Source organism: Nematolebias whitei, chromosome 1 (assembly GCF_014905685.2).
Source record: "Nematolebias whitei isolate Nwh7 chromosome 1, NemWhi1, whole genome shotgun sequence".
NCBI classification, from domain to species: domain Eukaryota; kingdom Metazoa; phylum Chordata; class Actinopteri; order Cyprinodontiformes; family Rivulidae; genus Nematolebias; species Nematolebias whitei.
This window is the reverse complement of record NC_056498.1, coordinates 15,527,877-15,533,246: the sequence shown is the minus strand read 5'-3', so window position 1 is coordinate 15,533,246 and position 5,370 is coordinate 15,527,877. Positions and strand designations below refer to the sequence as shown.

Below are 5,370 nucleotides of genomic sequence, written 5' to 3'. Positions count from 1 at the left end.
GTCTCCTGAGGTCTCTGTCTCCTGAGGTCTCTGTCTCCTGAGGTCTCTACGTCTCCTGAGGTCTCTACATCTGCTGTGGCACCTACGTCTCCTGTGGCACCTTGGTCCTTCGCATCGCCTTGGCCCCATGCCTTGCCTTGGCCCCACGTTTTGCCTGGGTCCTTCACCTCATCCAGGCTCCTCACCTGAAGTGCTCGAGCAAGATGGACGGTCTTCCAGCCACCTGCCTAGACTCTTCATGTTTTTCCCTAGTCTCCCTCTTGTGTTCCCTGGTGCCCTCCGTCCTGTTTCCCCCCTCCACCCACACAAGTTTTTGAGGAGTGGGTTTCTGGAGGATGACTGGAAATGTCCTTTAAGATGGAGGTACTGTAGGGATTGTGGTCTGTTTCATGGTGTATGCCTCCATCTAGTGTTGTGTGTCTGTTCCTGCACTCCCTGATTTCCTTGTTTGTCATTTTTCCCTGGTGTGGTTCAGCTGTGTGTTCTCACATGTGCTTTGTCTCGTTGGTCACTGTATATAAGTTTGTGTCTCTGTGTTAGTCCTTCGTCCTGGCATTGTGATGTCCCGTCCTCTTCCTGTGAGTCCATCTAAGTTTTGCTGTCCTGACAACCATTTGTTTTCTTGTTAATAAATACTTATTTTATATATCTCCTGAGATTTTCTGCCTGCACCACTGGGTTTACCTCCTCCAGCCATTATTACAACAGTGTAGTGGTTAAGTACAAACTCTTTAACTTCTCAGTATCAGTACTCAGTATTGGTAAGAACCCAAACTGAAATACTTACATTGTGTTTGAAAAACAAACAAACAAACACAAACCACTCGTATCAGGACACCCCTAATAAATACTACGCTTAAATGCATGTTTCACTAAAGTCACTGCATGGACTCTATAAAAAGATTTACACCATATTAAGGTAGTAAGATATTTAAAGTGTAAAGAAACATTTTCTTTTTCTTCTGTAGGCCTTCCAGTCAGCCCAGGGAGCTTTGCATCTCAAAGGATTAACAAATGATGTTAACCCAAATCAAGGTATGCTTGAATTCTCCCATCACTCACTCACTCCTTTTCTTTCTCTTTTTCTTGTTTATCAGCCTTAAATTGATTTTTTTGTGTATGCCACATTTTGAGCTATACAATTTTTTTTCATTTGGCTATGAGAGTTCACATCTGAACATTAGCAACATGCAAAACATGGTCTTGCAAAACAAGTGTGGTTATTTTTATGCTTTGAACACTTCAAAATGATGATTTCATGCACATGATGACTGCCTGATAGTCTGCTAACTGAAAGCTCTGCCTCCCTTATTACTTTTATTTTTTCACAGTTAATTAAAATGCTCAAGGTAGTTAAAACTTTCAAGACTATTTCAAAGTACTTTGAAACCACAATATTCTCTACATGGTACAAATCAGTTGTAAAAGGTTATACTTTACAGCTCTAAAATAATCCAACAATAGTGAAGGGCTTCATAGTTAAAAGTGTGCAATCAGTTTTAATTTGGGAAGCCATCATAGCAGACAAAGATAACTGTTAGGTAACTTCCACTTGAGCAATGGCAATACGGTTTTTAGGGATGGGGCCAATCCGGTATCGGGCTCCGATCCGGTATTGTAACAGCCTCCGATACCAGCATAATTTACATATCGGATTTTTCCGATCCAACCTGCAGAAATTTCCGATCCATGATGCATATTGGCTTCAAACTATGGAATAGATTTCCTGAATGGAGGCGTGTCTCATGAACCCAGAGTAATAAGACCCGCCTCACATTCAGGAAATCCATTTCATAGTTTGCAGCCAGCTAAAACATGCAGTAGCACTGTGGCTAACAGCTAATCGACTTTTCATCGAAACATGTCCGCTGTGTGGAAGTATTTTACACTAGAAAAACCACAAAACAAGACAGCAACATGCGATGTCTGCAGAGCCACAGCACCACATTAAACCGTGGTAAAGTTAGTTTTATGTTGGACATTCAAGCTCTGGGGCTTCAGCGGGGCTCTACTCATGCTCAACCCGAAACAGGCAATTCGACCCCAGCCAGCCGCGCAGAACCTGCCCGTCTCTGAGGAGGCACAGACTCCGCGCGGATGACCGAAATCAGGCTGCTTGCTTCGAACTGAACAAGAAGAAGACATCGCTGAAGCCCTGGAGCTTGAATGTTTACTGAGAAGTCGCTAAACTTCATCGTAATTAATGACCATCCACTATCAGTTGTAGAAAACGATGGATTTCTCAGCTTGATATTTGGAGCCAAGATATAGTTTACCCTTCAGGAGATCTTTATCAGTACAACAGTAGACAATCGTAAAAAAACCATGATATAAAAATTACAAGAAAATTATATAATTAAAAAAAAGAAACAAAAACAAGTACATTATAAAGTGATGTAAAATACTAAAAACAGGAACATGTCTGTTGGTTTATGCCAGTGCTTCTCAATTATTTTCTGTTATGCCCAACCCCCCCCCCCCCCAGAAGAAGTAAACAATTTGCGCCCCCCATCTCGCCGCTGCGACTGTAAATAGTATGTTTATAAAATTATAAGTACACCTCTGCCTAACATTGTGTCCTTATTAACGTTAAAGAAAAAAAAATAATATAGATCAACTTACGAGGAAGAATAACTTTATTAACCTTGTTTTTTAGTCTGTAACAGAATCAATTTGCCTGAAAAAAAAAATCCTTTTTTTATTATTATTATTATTATTTTTTTTTTTTTTGTGCTGGGGTGGGTTCGTGGTGGGCACGGGGTCTTGGGGTTCTGGGGGCTTGTCGCCCCCGGGCTTGGGCCTGTGGGGATCAGGGATCTTGGGCTCTGGCGGGCGCGTTGCTGGGCTCTGGGCCGGCTTGCGCTCTGGTGTCCGGTTCTGGGCGGGGGCCTTCGGCTCGCTGGTAGGTTGTGGGTTCATGGGCTGGGGGATTGGGTGTTTGGGGGCGTGACCAGTGGCCCCTAAGAGTGGGTAGTTTGACCCAGCCTAGGTGTCTAGTGTGCTATGTGTTTTGAGAGATGTCCGAATGAGGGGTGGGTGTAGTATTTCTTCTGGGATGGGGACTGGGTGGATGTCCTTGGGGGCGGCCCTGGACTGTGCATGGCCGACTGGCTGACCCCTTTCCTGTGGTGGGGGCTCGCTCCCGGTGCTTCCTGGCTCTGTCGGCGGTTGGGCGGGCGCTCTTGGCCTGGTCGTCCTGGTGGGGTTTGGCTTTATCTGGTGGCAGGCTGACTGTGATTTGTGGGGGTCTTGGCGACCCTCGGGTGTGTGGGCCGCTGGTACTGCTTCTGGCGGCCCTCGGGGCTCTGTCCCTCTCTGGTCTGGAGCTCAGCGGGCCTGGCGGTCAGTCCAGATGGAGAGGTGTCTTGGCCTCAATCCCTGGGTGGACCTTGGGGAACTGGGGGGGGGGGGGGGGGGCTGTTGGGTCAGTGGGGGAGCTGACTCCCTGTGGGAGCATTTGCTCTTACAGTTATATTTCTCCCCATCCCTCACCATGCACCTCCGCCCTTTTCATTTCAATTCCAATTTGGGCTCGGGTGTGCTGCAACAATTTTACCTCTCTGTTGACCATAGCCACCTGGGACTCAATTTTATTGTACACCTTAGACATTCACTCATAACATCCTCATGACATTCACATATAGGAACTTGAGGTGGGCACTATCGCTATGGGTGGTGGGATGACTTTACTCTCGCCCCCTGTGCCTGTGCCCACTTACAATGGTTGCATTTAGACACTAGGGTTTGGATAGAGTTGGGGTGGAGGGGAAACTGGCATCATGCCAGCCTTTGCTCCTTCTTCTTTCATTTTTAATGGCACTATACAACAACACACATCAACAGCACATCTAGGGGCGGGGGTGTATGTGTCGGGGTCTTATTCTCTTTTTTTTTTTCCTCACCCCCCTGGTTCCCTAACTGCCATTCCGGGGGTGGGGTCCGGGAGAAGGGCAGGCCGTCGGGTGTTGACCAGGACTATGTGGGGGTTCGGAGTCTGGGGGGTTGCCGTGGGCGGTGCTGGCGCTGTGCTCTCCCTGGGGTTGTTTGGACCCCCTGAGCTTGGCTCTTGGGTGCCATGGTTGGCCCGCTGGCCGGGGTGGCTGCCGGGGCCTGGTGGGCGGTCGGCTGGGGGCGCGTGCTTGGTTGTTGGCGGTGTGTGGGGGTGGTTGGTGGCATGACCTCTTCGTGCCGGGGGGGGTGTCCTGTCGGCTGGGCGTGGCCTGGGCCGGGTCTGGGATATTGGCTCCTCTCCGCTCGAGAATGAATGGGTCTACCTCCTGGGTTTGGGCATGGGCTGCCCCCTGTAGAGGGCGGGTACATGTCTTGGACCTGGGGGGGTATAGAGTGCGTATCGGGAATAAGAATGAAATGTATCGTTATTGTATGTCTTTGAGTGAGTGAGTGTGAGAATGAGGCTGGGACTGTGTGATTGTGTCTGTGTATGAATGGGTATTTGTTAGGCCGAGACTCGGACTGCCCCCTCTTTGATACAACTGGGGGTGCTTGGCATCGCGCCCCTATCGCGCGGCCCCCTGGTGGGGTGTGTCCTTGCCTGCCGGCGCGCTTGGGGCCCTTGGTGTCGGGGGCTGGGCACTTGGGCGTGTGTCGGCTCAGCCTGGTGTCTGCCTGGTGGGGCTCGGGTCCTCTGGCCCTGTCAGGCCTTGGCCTGGGTGGTGTGCGTCCTCGTTGCCCGGGCCTCGTTGCCTGGGCCTCGTTGCCCGGGCCTGGAACTGAATCGGTGCGGCGGGTTCCGGCGGGGGCCTATGAGTTTATCGCTGTTGGCCCGGGGGGGTCACTGCATGTGGTCGCTGGTGGGGATCTTCCGGTTCTCCCCTGTGGTCCGATCTGGGGGGTGGGTGAGTGGTTCGTCCTGTGTGGGTGGCCCTGGGGGCTCCGCGGTCGGGGTCCCTCCTGGGGTCTTGGGCTCTGGTCCCCCCTTTTTTGTCTACCTCTGGTCTTGGGGCTAGGGTCTCTGCTGCTTCACGGTTACTATTAAATGTTCTATTAGAGAAGCCTTATACACTTATGCATGCTCACAGCCACACACAAATAGAAGCAGGGATGCTTATGTAGGCTTTATATGTAGATATATAGATATATAGATATGTATATGAATGTATATTCATGTGTATGTATGTATGTATATAGGCGTAGGTATGGGTATATATATTTATGGAAACCTACTGCAAAGCCATTAATATTTTAAGTTCTTTATACATATGTATTTTGTTGCTGTGTTTTGTCATGTTCTATGCAGGTGAACAGACAGTGGCCGGGTGTTTTGCCGTGTGCTCTCTTTGTGTATATTTCTTATATTTTGGAGTCTTACTTTGTCTTTTCTTTCTTTCTATCCTATTAAAAAAAAAAAAA

General features: G+C 48.7%; 1 protein-coding gene across 1 annotated transcript in view; it reads left to right on the top strand.

The window, feature by feature from the left end:
- LOC119415389 (protein mono-ADP-ribosyltransferase PARP14-like) overlaps positions 1 to 5,370 on the top strand; it is a 39,028-nt gene that overhangs the window by 10,144 nt on the left and 23,514 nt on the right. The window contains exon 6 of the mRNA XM_037682526.1: positions 969 to 1,035. Coding sequence (XP_037538454.1) covers positions 969 to 1,035 — 67 coding nt within the window. The remainder of the gene's footprint in view (positions 1 to 968; positions 1,036 to 5,370) is intronic.